Here is a 19529-nt window from a genome sequence, read left to right as displayed (position 1 = left end):
ACTTTTTTCTAAATTTTAGAATTTTTTTATGTTATTATTGTTTTTTTTTTGCTTAATTGTTCAGTGGTTGAATTTTGGAGTTATTCCAGCCAAGTGCTAATTACCATATCAGTCCTTGTGGGAGGTTGAGGCCTTTTGTGCCAAAAAACCTGGAGGGGAGAGGGGGTTGAGTGAGAGACAAAAAGATTCATCTTCCTCTTTTCATGTATGCACACAATCAATCCTGTAAGGTGTGTGTATCTAATTTATTGTTACAATATTGTTTCATGGGCCCTTCCCATTAGATTCTTAGGTCTTCTAGAATCATCTTGATCCATAGTAGCTCACATATTTCCAAGGCCATAGCACCGTACTCTGCTTTTGCTCAAAACCTTGTCACCATATTTGTTTATTGCTCCTCAATGTAACAAGGTTTCCTTCAAGGAATGTGTAGTATCATGAGGTAGATTTTCTATCTACTGGTGATCCTGCGTTATCTACATCAAGATATGCCTTTGGTGTTATTCCATACTCTTTTGAAGAGAATCCCTTTACCTAGATTCCCTTTAAGGTAATACAATATTTTGTTTAGAGCTTGCATGTGAGTATGTTTTGGATTTTGCATGAACTGGTTGGCCACACTTACAGCAAAAGCTATATTTGGTATGGTGTGGGAAAGGTAGATCAATTTTCCCACAAGACACTGGTAAGCTCCCTTATCTATGTCTGGATCATCTTTAACTTCCCTCAAATTGAAATTTGGTTCTAGTAGTGTTGAAGCCGGTTTACAAACTAGTTTATTTGTTTCTTTAGGAAGATCATTAATGTATTTCTGTTGTGAAATGAAGATTCCTCTATTAAAATGGGCCACTTCAATTCCAAGGAATATTTTATTCTATAAAGTTCTTTGATTTCAAATTCATTGGCAAGACATTTCCTTAGAATCACTTTCTCCTTTTTATCATTTTCAGTTAAGATGATATCATCCATATAAACTAATAAAATTGTGGCTCCCCCTGAGTTTTAGTGTTTGAAGAATAATCTATGGTCCCCTTGGCTCTAAATTTTTTCCTTGAATCTTGGTGGAATCTCTATACATATTTTGATGAGGACATCAGAGATCTACGGCTACGATCGTGCCTATTTATTTTGATCTATTTTATATATTTGATTTGTTATTGTTCTTTTTCTCTTTCTACTCTCACTTGAGGGCTTTGTCTTATGTATGCCCTAGGGGCAATAGTGTCTTTGTTATTTCCCATCATGTATTTGATTATTTAAAGCCTCCCTCTTCTCCTTAGAGGGAATGAATGAATGATAAAAAAAAAATTCCTGCACATGTGTTCTTTGAGTTGTGAGAGTTCTAGGAGAGAGCTTTGGAAAGATCCCTAGGGAGGGAAGTTGGATCACCCACCAACCTTGGAGACGGCCGGGTTCATGGTTCTTTCTTTTATCTCCCTTTCTTCCTTTGTCACCAAGCTGCCGACCGTGAAGCCCATTCCATCCCATCAAGCCGCCGACCACCATACAACCTCCACTCGCCATCGGGTAAACTCAATTCCATCCCTATCATCATCCGACGAACCACAACCTCATCACCACCCCACCGAAATTCCCCTCTCAAATCCATCAAGCCGCCAGCCTCATCTCCCTCCTTCTCCCTCCGAAATTCAAATCTCTATTTGAATACTTTTCATAAATACTTACTCTTGATTTGGGAAGATCTAATTTCAAAATTCAAACAATTTGAATTTGAAATTTTCTTTCCTAATTTAAGAAAACTTATTTTAGGAAAGTTTCTAAATTTAAATCAATTTGAATTTCAAATTCATTTGGTCTCAATTAAAACCTTTCCTAATTCCTAGACCCAAAATAAGAAACTTTTAATCCCTCCCCTTAATTCCCTCCAAGGTCATTAATGCCGCCGGCCCCCTTAGGGATTGGATTAGGAATTCTTTCCTAAAACCCAATTCTCCACTTTAGAAACATTTCCAAATCTCATGCTCTCTCCTTGGCCGAAATTTTCAAATGCCCACCACTCTTAAATACTATCCAAATCCTAACATTAGAGTTTGGAAACAAATCCCTCATTCCCACCTCTTCTCTTGGCCGAAATCTCCAAGGGCCACCTCAATTTCTGTCCGCAAAATTCAGCCCCCTCAAGTTGGAAATATTTCCAAAACCTGGCCAATACCTACCCGCCTCCTCTCTAGCAGCTCTGCTAGATCTACTTTCTACAAATTCCTCCCAAACTCCACCCGTTCTGTGTTTCCTGTTCTCCAAGCCTGCTGCCAGAATTTCCTGCACCTATTCTTGGTTTTCCCAGAATTCTCCCCCAGTCAAAGCAGCTGTCCCTGCTGCTATAATTGATTTTCCTGCATCATTGGAAGTCTAAAGTTGCTGTCTAAAAGCTTCCAGCAGTCCATAACAACTGCCCAAGGTTTATACAAGCATTAGAGGTTGCTGCCCAGAATTTTCCAAGTGTCAAAGTTTCTGTCCAGCATCCGTAGATGCCTCCTATTTCTGTTTCGCTGGGTTTTAAAAATCAGATTGTTGTCCAAAAACAACGAGAAGAATCAAGGTTGTTGTTTACTTCCGCTCAAGCACATAAACTCCACACCGGAGATTTGTTTGACTTGTTTACTTGGGTGATCTTTCCTCCTACTCTTTTATCTTTTAGTCACTCTCAATTGTAGTTCTAATTGATTGTAACGTTGTGCTAATTCTTCCCGCTAAAGCTTGATATTTATTAGGAGTGGTGTGATAGATCTCTCTTAGCACTACTCTTATTGTTAGATTAGGGATTTCTTGTTGAAACCCATTTCATTTGCAACGTCTAGAGCTATTGATTATTATGTGGTTTTAATTTTTCGCAAGTAACTTGGCCTAAGCTTGTGTTTACCGTTCTTTGGTTTTATTTCATTGTTCGAATCATCATAAAGCTTTAATTAATTAGCTCTTACTCAATAAGCGTGCAAAATCCTTATCAAAATCAAATTTTCATATTTGTCCTGCATCATATTTCTTCTTCCAAATCCTCATGTAGGAATGCATTTTTGATATCCAGCTGTTTCAGATGTCAGTTATAATTAGTTGTTAGTGAGAACAAGATTCTCACGGTGTTCATCTTAGTCATAGGTGCAAAAGTTTCTTGTTAGTCGATTTCGTACGTTTGAGTGTACTATTTCACTACCAGTCTTGTCTTATACATTTTCAGTGTACCATCAGCTTTTTATTTCATAGAGAACACCCATTTGCAGCTGACTGATCTTTTTTTACTGGTAGGTCGGTGATCTCCTAGTTATTGTTCTTTTCTAGGGGCTGCATTTTATTTTTCTTGACACTTTTCAAATTTTCATCAAATAAGGCCTCATAAATATTATTAGGAATATGAATATTATTTAGTGTGACAAAAAAATTTTTGTGTGAATGTGAGAAATTATGGAATGATGCAAAGTTGGTTATGGGGTAGACATGAGATTTTTTTGATGAACTTGTGTTTACCTCAATTTCAGGAGATGGTTCAAATTATTTGATCTTCTCTGGAGCATAGTTTGGATTTGTGCGCTTGGAATATACTTTTTCAAATCTCATGTTATCCATAATAGCTTTGTCATCCGTCTCTCTAGCTTTTATTTCAGGCTTAGGTGGATTGGTTTGAGGTGAAGCTAGAAGGTCAAGAGGGGCAAGCTCAATTTATTCATTTTTCTCAATTTCAATCTCCCCTTGAAGATGAGGTTTGGTGAAATAGGATTTTTGTTTGTCAAAAGTAACGACAACAAATATAAGAGTTTTCTTGGTGGAGGCTTGATAATACTTATAACCTCTTTCGGTGGATGCATATCTAACAAAGATACGTTTGAGTACTCTTAGATCTAATTTTTCTATATTTTGGTTGTGAATGCTAGCATAGGCGATGCACCAAAAGATTTTGGGTGTGAGGTTGTTAAGAGTTTTAAATTCAAGGTAAAAAGAGGATATAATATCCATTTGTGTTTTTAGTTCCAAAGTTTTTGAAGGTAGTCTATTTATGAGATATGTGGCAGTCAGAAGGGTTTCTCCCAGCAGGATTTGGGTACATTATGGTGGAATAAAGTGACATGTGGAAACAAGGTGGCCATTTTTTCTTTCTGCAACTCTGTTTAGTTGTGTGGTGTGAATGCAGAAAGATTCAAGAATGATTCATTTCTTTTAAAATGAGGATAGGGTTTGGTAAAAGCAATCTTTGATATTGTTAGAATGATTTTTTTTTTTAAAATGCCAAATTGGTTTTGGATCATGGTGTGAAAAATGGGGAGGATAGTGTAAGGGTGTCAATTTCGGGTCACGGGTCAGGTTCGGGTCGAATTTGAAACTGACCCGACACTATTTGGGTCAACCCGAACCTGACCTATTTTTACAAATAGGTCGGTTTTTCGGAGTCGAACCAGACCCGTTTCGAGTCTGGGTTAACCCAACATCACCCGAATGACCCGGTGCTAGCAAAAAATTGCTAGTTTTCGGGTTCAAAAATGGACCAATCTCCGCTTTTCGGGTAAAAATGGGTTATCTCGGGTTGTCGTGTCAAAATCAAATTTTTGGGCCAAAACAGGTTAATTTCGGGTCAACGGGTCAACCCGATTTCGACCCGATTTTTGAAATGGGTTGAAATGTTTAACCCGACCCTAACTGAAAATTTTCGGGTCGGATTCGATGCGAATTTTCAAGTCGTGTCAAATATTGACACCCCTAGGATAGTGCCAACATCAGATTTATTTTTAAGTGCAATCATCAATAAAGAATGCAAATCAGCGGGCCCCTAAGATGTTAGGGATTTTTTAGGGTCCCCAGATATCAGTATGATAAGGTAGGAGGTATGATATTTCTCATTTTTGTTTGGAAAAGAAACTCGTTTATGCATGACTAACTCACATGTTTCACAATGAAAATATTTATTTTTTAACTTATAAAGAAGTTTTGGATATGCATTTTTTAAGGCATCAAAAGATGGATGTCCTAATTTTAAATGATGAAGCCAAATCGTAGGTTTTTTATTAACTAGAGATAACATAGAATAGCCTTTATTGATAATAATTGATTTGTTCAATTTTTTCAGGTAGTACAGTCCATCCCTTAGCAATTCCAACCTTCTTCCTTGTTCTCTAGTCCTTAAATGATCAACAAGTAGGGTTAAATAAGACTTGACAATTATAGTCACTAGTAATTTTTTGTATGGAGATTAAGTTTGTGGATAATTAAGGTACATGGAGCTCATTTTTTAGAGTGTGTGAGGGAAATAAGGGGATGTCTCGTTGGCCTTCTACAGTGATAAGAGAACCATCAACAATGATGATTTTCTTATTACTCGGACATGGAGTGTAATTCATGAAGTGGGTAAAGAAGTGTGTCATGTGATCTTTGACTCATTAGTCAATGATCCCTAAACCTTTCAAATAATTTTTAGAGGCACTTAATCCAATGGATATCAGAAACCTACTTGAAAGTGCAAGAGAAGAAGATATATGTCATTTTTCAAGGGATACCAGGAGTTGTTTTAGCTCATCAATATCTTTTTTGTTGGGCTCTTTGCAGTTGGACTACATTTCTTGGTTGGGCTTTCCATGTAACTTCACACATGTCTCCTTTGTGTCTTGATTTCTTGTAATAACTGCACCAAAGGGAATCATTGTCTTTAAATTTTGAGGAATCCTTATCTCATTCTTTCCATGACGCCTCTTTGGTTGTCACCATTGCTAAATCTTTAACAACCTTTGGTCCCAACATTACCTCTCGTCAACTTTCCTCATCGTGAATGAGAGAAATTGTCTCCTCTTTGTCTTTGCTAAGGATCTGAACTCTAAATTGATCAAACTCCGCATTTAATCCTACAAGAAAGTCATACACTTTATCTTTCTTAATAAAGATTTTCAGGATAGCAGCATCTTCTGAATATTTGGTCTCTATGAATCTGTAGTGATCAAGTTCTTGCCACAAGCTTTGCAAAATAGTGACATATTCCATCATAGTCTTGTTTCCTTATTTTGTGCTTCCTACCTTTACCTTAATCTCGAAGATTTGAGTAGCATCCTGAGCTTTTGAGAATGCTTGCTTGGTGGCAGAACATATGTCCTTTGCAGCTGAAATGATCATGAAAATATCGCTAATTTTTGAAGTCATGGAATTCCACAACCATAACATAATCATGGAGTCTGCTTCATCCCATGTACAATAACTATGATCTCCTTCTTTTGGTCCAACCACAAGGAGATGATTCATCTTTCCTTTCCCTTTTAAATAGGTCTTCACAAATTGAGACTAGTTCAAGTAATTCTTCTCATTTAAGAGATAGGAAGGTTGCATATTTTGGAGATCTTTTCTTGGTGCATAATAGAGTCCTCAATTTGGTCAATGCTTTGGGAGGAATTAGCTTCAAACATTGCGGCGGCAAATGGTAGTCATGAAGGCTATATTAATCATGCCAACAAGGTGTAGGGCAACAATGAAGGTTGTGTTTCTTATACAAGTGGTAGAAATAAGCAAAGGCTGGTAATGAAGGCATTATAGCTGAATAAAAAAATTATTTTAGGGTTGCAGCAGGCTTCAGGGATGCACAAGAGGCTCCAAACTTCAACTGCTTGCCTCTTCTTGCTTGGTTCGGTCCATACACGTGTACGAGAGGCAAGTATCGATCCAGACGCTCATATGAAGAGGTCCTATGCTTGGCTCCTTTGTCTGATCCTCTTCGGTACTCGGATTGGCCCCAGGCTTGCACTCATATGGCCTTTGCTCGCTCAAAATCCTCAAACGCTTGATCAGTTTCAGCCGTACATTGGAAGAGCTTTTGATACTCCGTCGATTTCCGTTAAGATGGGTCGCAGGCACGCGAGGGGAACCACTTGCTCGGCCCCACTGCATCCGTTCTTCTCCTTTACTTTTTAGCCCCCATGTAGGCACGTACTAGAGAGTACTCTCGTTTTCTGTCTTTGAAACCGAAGAAGATCCTCACATAGGGAGCAAAAAACGTAAATCCTCACCGACAATGACGGCCGGTGGTGGGACAATAGGAAAGCCGATTATGTATCTTTAGGCTCCAATACATGTTAAATTCAGAGAATTGGATGGACAATTGTTTCCCCTATCTACTTATATATATATATATAATATATATATATATAATATATATATATATATATAATATATATATATATATATATATATATTACGATCAATTTTAAATTTGAATATGCCTTTCTGATTTAAATCACTTTTTTCTTTAATCTGTTATGAACTTATGATTGAAATCACTTGTTTCTTTTAATCTCTTCCGTTTGAGAAGGCCATCCTTAATTTTATTAATTAATTTTATTTTAAGTGTACTTTATGTAGATTAATGTTAAATCTTTAGCATGACATATATCATTTAGGGTTTCATTTAGATCTGGACACCTTGATGAGTTTTTTGTTCTCCTATTCTCATATTGGAATCATTAGTTCTAGAACTTTTCTTTTGCAGATTGATTGCGACAAATCCATAATGGTGTCTTTTAAGCATGATGATAAATTCCAGGAGGGGTCGGAGTGTGCTTTTCAGGTACTTGGAGCGAATTTCGATCAGTTGCTGCTTGCCAGCTTATTCTGTCTGACATTTTGATAACTCTACTCACTTGCTTAATTCCATTTTACCGTTTTATCATTTCCTCGAAAACTTTCAAGCATGGTACTTGTCTAATTATATTTTTCAGTGTGCACTGCTTTATACTACAATATATGGGCAAAGAAGGATTCGAGTTTCAAATCTCTCTCTTCCGTGCACAACTATGCTTGGAACTCTATTTCGTTCAGCAGACTTGGATTCACTGTTGACTTGTTTTTTGAGACAGGGTAACTTATTCAATTTTTTTTTTCATGTCCTGTTTTTATTTTCTAACATTAACATAATAATTCTATCTTTGTTTGCTCCCATGAAAACAAACACACACATATACGTAAATTATATGTTGGTGCTGGGGATAATGAGTGATTATTGCTTTTTAAAGATTCATATGTTGGTGCTGGGGATAAAGAGTTCAAAGTCCATATTTTAAAGAAACCCTTAATGTAGTTATTACTTTTTTTACTAAATTAAATGATCAAAATGATTCTTATATTTTTTGTGGGTGACCATTTTAGTCTTTGCCTATCAAGTGTCCAATTTATTCCATTGACCCTTCAAATATGGTCCAAAGTGGTTCAATTGATAGAATCGTTGTTTTATTTCATAAAAATCCACACAAAATTCAAGGTGGGAAATGAAGGTAATTTCGAAAGAGAAAGTTTTAATACTTCTTGATTTGCATGAAATATTCATGTTCGACAGCTCCCATGAAAATTTTATCAAATTAAATAATTATTTTAACTTTGGGAGTATTTTGGATTATATTTGAAAGTCAAGTGACTAGATTGGGCTTTTTTACCAACAAATAGTCAGTGGACCTTTTTTACCGTTCTATTTTTTTTAATTTACAATCTGATTTATGTGGTGAAACTCGTCTTCGGAGAGGTACTTTTTTTGCAAGTGCGCTAAACATTTATATTTGGTCTTGTGGCTAAATTGGAACACGACAATTGTTCTATGGATAGAAAATGTTCTGCCATAATTTGATCCACTTTGATGGTTGTCATTATTGTTGAAACGGCCTTCATCCTTTTGCCATGGCTCTAGCCTAATTGAATCCACTTCAATGATTCCTTTATCATTCTTCATGGCCTTCGCATCACCACCTACACATCCGAGGAATTGCCCTGATTTCAACAATGACTGGCTCAGCCATGAGATCCTATCATGGATGGAGATGATGAGTTTTTCAACTGCTGTATGCGGGATCTATTCGTAGATTGAAGACGTTTGTCTATTGTTGGCCAAACTTCATGACAGGCCTCTAAGTTGAGGACATATGGAAGCAGTGAAGGGGAGATAACTGAGTAAAGTGCAGCAGTGATGTTTTGATAAATAAGTACCCACTGACTATATGCAGGATTAGGAGAAGGAAGATTGTTGTTCCAATAATGTATTTGTTGGGAGAAGAGACCGAACCACTAGAAACCCGTAGAAACCATGGGCTTTGAAGACTTTAGAAACCTGTGCTCTCCCTATAGGGTGATTGTCTGAAGTGAGAGGAGAATGAACAACATTTAATGTTGTTCATGAGAAATTTGAGTGAACCGGGAATTTGAACTTCAACCATTGAACTGTAGCTAGAGTTGTGAGCTGGTGAAGCTGTAGATGAGGTGGTCTAGGACGTCATTAGGGAATATACCAGAAAAAAAATTACCAGTCCTGTAGCAGTAAATGTGATGTAGAACGGGTAAAAAAAAGGGGACATTTGAAATTTGAATTTCTTGCTTTAATTGAGATCAAAATATAAGGAATAATTAAATCAAATCAAATACAATTAGAAAGCTAATTAGATTTAATTTAAGTAACTTAACTAAAATAGGCTATCTTAAATTAGGAAAGTATTTCAAATTTAAAATTACTTAGAATTTGAAATCAAATATTTTCCTAACTTAAATCATTTGATAAAAGGAAAGTAATCAAAGGGGAATTCAAATTTTTGGGGCAAAGAGGAAGAAGGGGAATTTACTTCCAATTGGAGAGGTTCCCTATTGGAAATAAATTATTTAGAAAGGACTATGGATAAATTCAGTAAAAGGAGGTGGGAGAGATTTGAATTGTTTCCAAAGTGGAGAAGAGAGTTTTAGGAAACAATTCCTAATCTCATTCATGATTTGGGGGGGGGGGGGCCGGCGGGTATAGGGAGGGACGGCGGCTATAGAGAGGGATGGAGGAATTAATGAGGCGTTTAATACCTACTTAAATTAATAAACTAAGTTTGGAAAGAAATATTTCCTCCCTTCTTAATTTAAAATTTAAATAGGAATTGTTTTAGTAAGTTTCCTAAAATAGGATTTTGTAAATTAAGTAACTTTTTCAAATTCAAATTAATTTGAATTTAATCATGAAGAGAGTTACCAAAATTATGAAATATATTTTAGGAAGGTTATGGATCACGTGAAGAAGGGGGAGGAGCGAAGGGTGGCCGGCGGTGAAGGGGTGGCCGTGGATGAAATAGGAGGTTGGGGAAACTATGTGGCCGACGGTCAAGGGAGGAGGAGAAAAGGATTTAGGGAAAGAAAGATTCTTCGCTCGAGTCCGAATACATCCTGCAGCTGACTGGTATTACGTTGCCCTTTACCAAGGGACTTCAAGTCACGAGCCCAGACCCATCTTGCAGCTGGTGGAAGCTATGAATTCCTCCCCTAGGAATCTCACCCAAGTTTTCTCCAAAGAACACAGGTGCAAACAAAATTTCTTTTCTTAATAATTCATCATTACATTACACAAACAAGGGCCTCTATATATAGGCCTAAGAAACTAAAACAAGACACATATGTCCCTAGGGCTTACATAGGACGACCCTCTTAAGTAAGGGTAAAAAAGAAAAAAATTCATAAAAAAAAAATTACAAACAACAAATTAAGATAAGGTAGAATGATCTCGGCTGTCAATTGTTGTCTCCTCCTTTGACAATCTTCATGATCGGATGTCCGCATCATTCTCCCGGGGTGGAAAAGAGCTCGACTCCATCGAGTCCGCACTCCAGGTAACCATGCTTTGATACCAAACTGATGTAGAATGGGAAAAAAAAGGGGGACATTTGAAATTTGAATTTCTTGCTTTAATTGAGATCAAAATATAGGGAATAATTAAATCAAATCAAATCCAATTAGAAACTTAATTAGATTTAATTTAAGCAACTTTCCTAAAATAGGCTATCTTAAATTAGGAAAGTATTTCAAATTCAAAATTACTTAGAATTTAAAATTAAATATTTTCCTAACTTAAATCATTTGATAAAAGGAAAGTAATCAAAGGGGAATTCAAATTTTGGGGGCAAAGAGGAAGAAGGGGATTAATTTACTTCCAATTGGAGAGGTTCCCTATTGGAAATAAATTAATTAGAAAGGACTATGGATAAATTCGGTAAAAGGAGGTGGGAGAGATTTGAATTGTTTCTAAAGTGGAGAAGAGAGTTTTAGGAAACAATTCCTAATCTCATTCATGAAGGGGGGGGGGGGCTGCTGGCAGCTATAGAGAGGGATGGAGGAATTAATGACTACTTAAATTAATAAACTAAGTTTGGAAAGAAATACTTTCTCCCTTCTTAATGTAAAATTTAAATAGGAATTGTTTTTGTAAGTTTCCTAAAATAGGATTTTGTAAATTAAGTAACTTTTTCAAATTCAAATTAATTTGAATTTAATCATGAAGAGAGTTACCAAAATTATGAAATCTATTTTAGGAAGGTTATGGATCACGTGAAGAAGGGGGAGGAGCCAAGGGTGGCCGGCGGTGAACGGGTGGCCGTGGATGAAGTAGGAGGTTGGGGAAACTATGCGGCCGACGGTCAAGGGAGGAGGGGAAAAGGATTTAGGGAAAGAAAGATACAACCGCGAGCCCGAACACATCCTGCAGCTGATGGGTATTACGTTGCCCTTCACTAAGGGACTTCAAGCCACGAGCCCGGACCCATCCTGCAGCTGGTGGAGGCTATGAATTCCTCCCATAGGAATCTCACCCAAGTTCTCTCCAAAGAATAAAAGTGCAAACAAAATTTTTTTCTTAATAATTCATCATTACATTACACAAGCAAGGCCTCTATATATAGGCCTAAGAAACTAAAACAAGACACATATGCCCCTAGGACTTACATAGGACAGGGTAAAAAAGAAAAAAAAATCATAATAAAAAATAAAAATTACAAATAACAAATTAAGATAAGGTGGAATGATCTCGGCCTTCGATTGTCGTCTCCTCCTTTGAAAATCTTCATGATCGGATGTCCGCATCAAAATGCTTTACAGCAGTTGCTCTGATACCATGTAAACTTCCATGCAATTGATAATAATGTTATCAGCAGTTTCTCTACATACCTACTGATAAAGGTAGCAGCTCATCTCTATTTTTCAAACCAGAACCTTCGTACCTTCGTCATCTGCTTTGCTAATACATTTCTATTCTAGAGAAAGAAGCTTCCAGAGTACAGTTCCAGCGATCCATCGCACAATGCCTTGGATTGCTCAGATGTGATCTCCCGTCCTTAGCATATAACAGTTTTGGCAGCTCTGCTTTGCTCTAAATCAGATGGCAGAGTTTGTGGAGCATCATTCGGTTTAGAACTGTCATCATAACCTGATGTGGTTTTAACAGTCTTTATCAAATCCCCTTCTCTTTCTTATCATCCAATGAGCTGAGTTTCTCAATCTTTCCCTCTATTCATTCACTAGGCCACCCCTGCGCCAGATAGGAACCACTTAGTCATCATGATAAACATTTCCTACAAGAAGTTTGAAATTGTACTCATAGTTTAAATTGCGCGGTTAAAGGCCCGCCTTAATTGCAATTAAAAAAAAAACAATGAGGTGTATGACTCATGCTTGTCAGATGAAGCGTGCGCCTCATCGCAATTTTGAAGATGTGTAAGACAAAAATTAATGTATAAGTAATTTTAAAATTTAAATTTATAAACACTTTTTATATAATTTATAATACTATATATAAACTAAACCAAACTTAGAACCACACAATCTCAAACTTTTAGCCGCACACTACCCTTGCATTCGTAACTGATCCTACTATGATGCCATCATTGCTTTGCTGCTGCCGCTTCTCCTTCAACACCTCTCCTTTTGTTGTTGAAAATCCATTTCTTTTGTTTTAATATGAGAAATGAGAGAAAGCAATTGACTACGATGATGATTTTAATGAAGATTTCTAAGTTACGAGTGTAGGATAATTTTAAATTCATAAATTATGACATTAGGCTATTTGTTTTTGTTGAAGTAGGAGTGGAAGAGACTATTTATTTAGTGTTGGTAGCCTTATATAAATTTTAATGGACTTTGATATTTTATGATTTTACTTTAGTATCTTACTTACTTTGATATAATTATTTTACTTTTTATTTCTTTTTTTATTAATTTAATGATTTAATTCTAAGTCTTACACCACCTCACAAAAAGAAAATGTCTTGATACCCAATTGAGTAATTTCAAACCTTGATTGTACTCAATTAATCTTTCTCGCTGTAGCCTTTGGCTATATTTCTCATGGGTGAGATCGTACTAAATCTGACGATCTCATGTTGGCGAGTGCTCATTGGTACGTAAGTTTGAACCTTCATTATTTTTGTTGTTCTTTTGTCAGCTCAAGTTCGTGCCATGGACAGATGGTTGATGAGCATGCATGATTTGCAAGGTTGTTGATCATAGTTGTTGCCATAGCTAGCGGGCCCCACTGTGGTCTCAACTTCAAGCTCACACATGAGCTCACTGCTCTAACAATATAGTTGTTTCTTTTTGTTCCTCTCTTTAAGAAGCACCGAGAGAACTTGCTAGCTAAGAACTTGCTAGCTAAGTTGATGAAGAGTTGCCTAAGAAGGATGTGCCGGCTGAAAATGAGCGGCAGTTTAAAATGTGGACCTAAATGAACTGCATTATTAATTAGATGGGTCTTCCTTCATGTTAATTGTGTTTGCTAATCTTCTGTGCAGGATTTCCTATTTTTGCGGGACTCAAATCTTTAGTCTCTTTAGCCAAGTCATTTGAAATGTTGTCCCCAAAGTGTCCCAGTATTCAAACTCAACTACATTTGTTTTAAAATTCACGATTATAATGGCTATAATAATTCTAAATTTGTTTGGAAGCTTCAAAAGCATTGCATTCTAATGATTTTGAACACTTGTAGTTCATCAAAATTGATATGTGGTGCTATTTCTTTGCCCTAGTCAGGATTTTTGCTTGTGCAGATGTTCATAATGTAGGCAATTAAAACTCAACTACATTCTTTACTGGTGTTGTTTATCATCATATATTTATTTTATATGCTTTTACAATTTCATAAATTAGCATACTTATTTTAATGTCTTTTAATTTTTGTTTGTAAATATTAACTTCTTTTTTTTAATCATAAGCGTCTAGCATCCATTTTAAAATTAAAAAAAAAAATCTACATAATATGTTTTGAATTATCTGAAAGTGGCTGTTGTTGATTTTCTGCAGCTGCAACTGCTATCCCAACTAGCCCTCTTTCCCAAGTCCGTGAACAAATTATGAACCTCTGCGTCAACATCCTACACTCTTACCGCAAATTCTGTGCTACTGTGTCAACACCCGGCCAACTTATTCTACCAGAGTCAGTTAAGCTTTTACCTTTATATACCCTAGGTATTCCATCTTTTGCCCTTGATTTTTGTTGTAACTTTGTTTACATTAATCTTTTAAGTATATTTTCTGATGCTGCTGTGGGTGGATTTGATTTGTTACTATTGTTTTGTTTATATATTCAAACATGCTGCTACCAAGATGTTAGCATGATTTTGATATTCCAATAGGAAGTCTAATGAACTGTGAAATTACTTTTTTTTCTCTTTTTTTTTCCTTATTTGGGTTAAGATGATGCGTAGGATGCTTTTATGTAAAAGAACATAGAGAATTTATAGATAACCAAATGCATAATTACTTTAATAACTTGCCTTTTTGAATTGAAAACAGGAGATACTAAAGTTTCAGCTTAATTGAGAATGAAATAATCTTGACAAGAATTTTTAAATAAATAAATCAACAAGTAAATGAATAAATTTTTTGAATATGAGATTCTTGATGTAACTTTCTAGCCAAAATCAAAAGCACTAAATTAGTCAATATCAAAATATGTAGATGATATAGATCAATGAGCGAATTTACTAAAGAATAGGACTTGTGTTAGTATCATGAGATGATTTTTATAAGAATCAAAGTTGTTGCATTTGTACCATACTTCAATAGGTTATACATCGAACTACTAATAAAATGGAAAAGAAAATGAAAAACTCATGCAAATCAAAAGTTGTAAATTATATGCCTAGGATTACTATTTATAAACTCATGCTAACCCAAGTTTGTAGATAAGGTTGTCACATGATCAATCTCAATTTCAGTTTAAATTAATTAAAAAAAAAGTTTTCAATTTAATTTAAATTTGATAACCATTGAACTTTTAACCTTTCAGTTTAAAATTCCCAATTCCAAGGAATAGTAGCAATTGCAGTCACACACTCACTGTGAAAACCACACGCAGTTCTCACCAAAACTTTATCATCACCCCATTTAAATTCTTTTTTTTTTCTCTTCAAGTTAAGTCCAAAGCAGCACAACCTATGCATCCTAAAGGCAGATTTTCTTCTTTTTCCCCGTTTTATGATATGAATAATGCCATAAACTATCACCTTGGCCTCAATCACCACAATCACCACATCAATCTACCTGAATCGAAATATTTGACTTCGATGAATTAGACAATTTACATAATCTTTTGTGAAAATTAATCCATCCATGGTTCTCTAAACAAAATATAATTAATGAAATGAACAAATTTATGAAAAGAAAATGCATAAGATGCACAAAAAATATTTCTTGAAGTGATTCAAAGATTTCCATCAAATCTAATTGATTTCTACAGATTTTCTTTGATGAATTTAGCATTCAATATTCTTATGAAGCAAAATTTGGAATAAGTTCTAAGCCTCCTATAGAGTATCCTGAATCATTAGTCAAATTCGTCTTACCAATAAGTTACAAATATTTGTATCCTCTTGCAATACTTAACAAAATCTCATCATCCATAATAACATTAGGGATAAGCTAACTAGAAATTTGTGGATGAGGATTGGATGTGGACTTACAAGAAGTTAAAAAAAAAGTAAAATCCAAGAAATTAGCAGTAGGTTAATGAATTTTTGTCAAATTTAAGACATCGAAAATTGAATTTATTCCAGAAGTTTTTGAAATTTTCAACTTATAGGTGTTAGTTCCCGATGTCGCGCTCTGCTACAGCACTAACTTGAGTGTGCTATATAATTTTATTAGTCTTTCATTCTTTTCATTCGGCTTCTTAAAGGCTTTTGTTAGAAGCCTTCTTTTATTTAGATGTACCATTTTTTATTTTTATTTTTATTTTTATTTTTTTATTTAGATGTACCATGATTACGAGTAATTATGGCGACTGTAAAATTTTTGCTGATGTAAATAGGAAGCATCAAAACTTTAAACCTGATAAACCCTAACACTAACTTGAGTGTATTATATAATTTTATTAGTCTTTCATTCTTTGCATTCGACTTCTTAAAGGCTTTTGTTAGAAACCTTCTTTGATTTAGATGTACCATGATTTTATTTTCTGGTTTAAAGTTTAGATGCTTCCTATTTACATCAACAAAAATCTTGTAATTGTCATAATTACTTGTAATTTTTTTTTCATATAGCCCGATATAGATATGCATTGCCAATAATAACGTAAATATGTTTGGCTTATATTCTATAGGTAGTTTAATAAGATCTATTAACTTTTTTGGTTAATACCTTATAACAATCTAATATGGGCTGGTGCACGTATACCAAAAAAAACTCAAATTCCTTCTTTTGGTCACATCAACAACTATGTTGTGACCATCATAATTAGTAGCCGTTCTGTGAATATCCTTCTATAGATTTTGCATATAATGCATAAATGGTTTTGAAATTAGCTAGGACTAGGTTCTATAGGTCGAGAAGATCTATAGATTTTTTAGGTTATTTACAATAATCTCAAATGGACTCTTGTTTATATATTTATTGACATATGAATCGTATGTACACTCAAGCAATGTCAAATCCCACCCATATGAGTGATCTTTTATCTAACAATGTAATAGAGTAAGCTTTTTTTGACAACTTTAGGCTGATCATTAATTTGTAGGTTATAAGAATTTGAAAATTTAAGTAATGTTCTCATGTTTTTCTTAAGATTAATTCAAAAAAGTAGGTCATGAATTTCACATCTCAAATAGAAATAAATTTTTTATATAATTTTGGTAATTTAAGCACTTCTTTAAAATACAGTCTAGCAATATGAAGTGCATCAATAGTTTCTTCACATTGTATGAAATATGTCATTTTTGGAAAATCACATATCACTACAAAAAATGCATTCTTAGCATCCATGGTAAATCTAAGTCGATCTATATCAATGCCCTCCTAGGATTTATATGAAATTGGTATGATGTATAAAGCCATACGATTTGTTTATTTTAGCAAAACAAACAAGTTCTATATTATGAAACAATTCATGCTACGCCTCTTTTTATACTTGATCAGAGATGCCTCTAACGTTTAATTCTAAAATTAGGAATTCCCTTAAAGATGAATCAATAATGTAAAAACAGTACCTTAAATAAATAAGTATACTTAATAATATAGTTTTTGCTAAGCAGAAGTAAAGCATAGTTTAAGTATTGATAACTCCAATATTCTTAAAACCGAGACATACTCATCTCCTCTTTTATACAACAACAAAAAACCATTATACCACTCGTAGTACGGCTACATGTATCCTTTTCCTCCCATACTCTTTTTTTATATGATCATAAAATAATTTATTATCAGATTCATCATAATATTTAAGAACAATATTTTTATAGATACACAACCCAATATTTTGGAAGATTCATAATTGCAAAAGCATCAACAATTTGGCATGTCAACGACATAACCTTTTTTCTTTACTTTTTTTTTTTAATTTTATAAATTTAGGCATTTTGAAGTTCTTAAAACTTGTTAAGTATTAGATAATGCCTCCAATATAAACAATTGTTGTACCATGTCAGGAAAATTCCCTAGCATAGTTAGAATATATTTTGGCACAAAACTCCAAATATCTGTTTGTTCAATTGAGTTGATCTTATGCCAACAACTAAAATAGGAGCTTATCCAATCTAGTTTGGTAATTCTTAATTTGGCTGATGCAAAAATTTAGTGCCTTTATATTGATATGCGTGCTAACAATTAATTCTATCACAGTTGGCAATTTGGCACTTAGATCATCTCCAAACAAACTGAAAAATAGGTGTTTGTAGTTCGTCTCACGCTCCACCCAAACGCCATTTACAAACACATTTTAGTGACGTGAACAGTGCGACGTCATATTGGCGTCGCACTATATTGACATCACACTGATCACAAACGCATTTTTTTTAATCATGAAATGGTGGAAGGAGAGTAAGTCGAGCAATTCTCGGTGGATTTTTGTTAAGAAAGAATATAATATTCTTTTTTTACGCTAGAAATGGAGTTCGGTTAGAGATGAGTCACTTCATTTTGAAGTGAAAAAAGAGTTTTTCAGTTGGAGATGCTCTTAACACTGTAGTTTCCATTTTATATTGTTTTTATTATTGTAATTTATTTGAAGTTGCATATTTTGTGGTAATTCAGTAGCAGGTGCTCACAACAGTTTTTATTTGCCTTATGCTAGCGTTATCAAAAAGCACTGGCTTGCGGAATGATGGACGGTTGGATGAGCGGTCCTATTGGGCCAATCATGTTGCGTCCCTTTCTGTGTCACTTGCTGTTCCCTGGGTGTATCCCAGAATGATATCCATCCATGACCTAACTTCAAAGGTATGATTAATAAAAATAAAACATTAAACTTGATGAAGAACTGTTTATTCTTTTTAATAGTTAAGATTTGATTATTTTGAAACAACCTTTTTGTTGTTGACCCTACAGGAAAACAATGACCCCATACTATCTTCTATACTTCCTCTTTCTTCCGCCAATTTAAATGATGATGGGATTTATCTCCTGGAGAATGGTGAAGATTGCCTATTTTATGTTGGAAACATGGTGAACTCAGAGATTCTCCAACAGATATTTGGAGTAACCTCTGTTGATGGACTCCCAACACAGGTAAGCAGCTCTGATCCTTCTCCAGCACATAAGAAAGGACTTGTCAGAGAATAGTTGTTATATATAAACAGAGCTTCTCTACTCATTCTTATCTATAGTTGTTTGCGTTTTTATTGTTTCTATTTCCATTCTACATTCACTCTATTCTATTGTCCACTAACAGTATTCGAATGTGCTTTTCTAAGATTCCCTCATGAGTAACTTCATGTCCTCATTCTTCAAGTCCCTAATCATTATGCATTTCATTTTGATTCGGTGAAAATAGTATATATAGATAGGTTCAGGGAATAATCCTTAGTTTCTTCTTTTATATAAAAAAAATTCTTAAGATTTAATATTTTTAATCAAATTGAGCCAACTACGAGCCTAGTGAGCTCAATTAAATTAAAACAATCCATACACAAATATGATATTTGCGAGCAATTTTGAGCAAGAGCCAAACAAACATAAATTTAAACGAGCCGAACAAGGACAAGCCCGGAATTCGCTCAAGCTTGGCCTTGCTCATAAACTCTTATCCAAGAGCGCCAAGAGCCAAACAAACATAAAGTTTTAGTGATATCACCCTAATTCCTGAAAGGACTTCTTAGGCAAGACAAAGTAGAATCCTAAATGACTAAATTTTTAATTATGAGTTGGTTTCATTTTGAGGCTTTTGACGCCTGCTAGTATATAGGAAGCATTTATATTTGTTTTATTTGATGCTTGCTTAGCTGGGAGAGTTCAAGCTAGAATGCTTAGGAGGATAGCAATCAATAGTCGATAATAAGGGA

At 34.8% G+C, this 19529-nt stretch overlaps 1 protein-coding gene across 1 annotated transcript in view; it reads left to right on the top strand.

The window, feature by feature from the left end:
* Nucleotides 1-19529, top strand: part of LOC110092476 (protein transport protein Sec24-like CEF) — an 83450-nt gene that overhangs the window by 50963 nt on the left and 12958 nt on the right. Inside the window, exons 17-21 of the mRNA XM_020817044.2 lie at nt 7472-7549; nt 7701-7839; nt 14059-14223; nt 18323-18468; nt 18577-18756. Coding sequence (XP_020672703.1) covers nt 7472-7549; nt 7701-7839; nt 14059-14223; nt 18323-18468; nt 18577-18756 — 708 coding nt within the window. The remainder of the gene's footprint in view (nt 1-7471; nt 7550-7700; nt 7840-14058; nt 14224-18322; nt 18469-18576; nt 18757-19529) is intronic.

Source organism: Dendrobium catenatum, unplaced genomic scaffold, assembly GCF_001605985.2.
Source record: "Dendrobium catenatum unplaced genomic scaffold, ASM160598v2 fragScaff_scaffold_9, whole genome shotgun sequence".
In the NCBI taxonomy this organism is placed as follows: domain Eukaryota; kingdom Viridiplantae; phylum Streptophyta; class Magnoliopsida; order Asparagales; family Orchidaceae; genus Dendrobium; species Dendrobium catenatum.
The sequence above is the reverse complement of the archived record's forward strand: the minus strand, read 5'-3'. Positions and strand labels throughout refer to the sequence as shown.